This window comes from Merops nubicus, unplaced genomic scaffold, assembly GCF_000691845.1.
Source record: "Merops nubicus isolate BGI_N331 unplaced genomic scaffold, ASM69184v1 scaffold27513, whole genome shotgun sequence".
Lineage (NCBI taxonomy): Eukaryota > Metazoa > Chordata > Aves > Coraciiformes > Meropidae > Merops > Merops nubicus.
In genome coordinates, this window is record NW_008598660.1 from 10,353 (window position 1) to 10,668 (window position 316).

Here is a 316-nt window from a genome sequence, read left to right on the forward strand (position 1 = left end):
GACTCGCAGGGGGAGGCGGCCACCAAGGCTGACGGCGGCAGGACCAGCGCTGAGCCCGACGAGCTCCGAGGAGGAGGAGGAGGACCTGCTTGACCCATGCTGTAGAAGAGGGCTTTGCTTCTCGAATCGCAGGCGGGAGACCCCGGCTCCTTCCCACTCTCAAAAGCAAAAGCGCCTGTTGAGTTGGGGTCTCCCCTCTGGACCCCGACGCTCTCTCCCACCAAGAGCTTTTTGCCGTGATATCCCGGAGGGTTACCCACGGGGGGCCCTTTTGGGGCCTTCCCACTCCCCTGCCACTCCGATGTGCCCAGCGGGA

The 316-nt window shown here is 64.9% G+C and overlaps 1 protein-coding gene across 1 annotated transcript in view; it reads right to left on the bottom strand.

Moving 5' to 3' along the window:
- LOC103769896 (zinc finger protein 469-like) overlaps nucleotides 1-316 on the bottom strand; it is a gene marked incomplete at both ends in the record, with an annotated part of 11,331 nt that overhangs the window by 10,341 nt on the left and 674 nt on the right. The window contains 1 exon segment of the mRNA XM_008937136.1: nucleotides 4-316. This exon segment is cut by the window's right edge and continues 14 nt beyond it. Within this exon segment, the coding sequence (XP_008935384.1) occupies nucleotides 4-316 (313 nt within the window).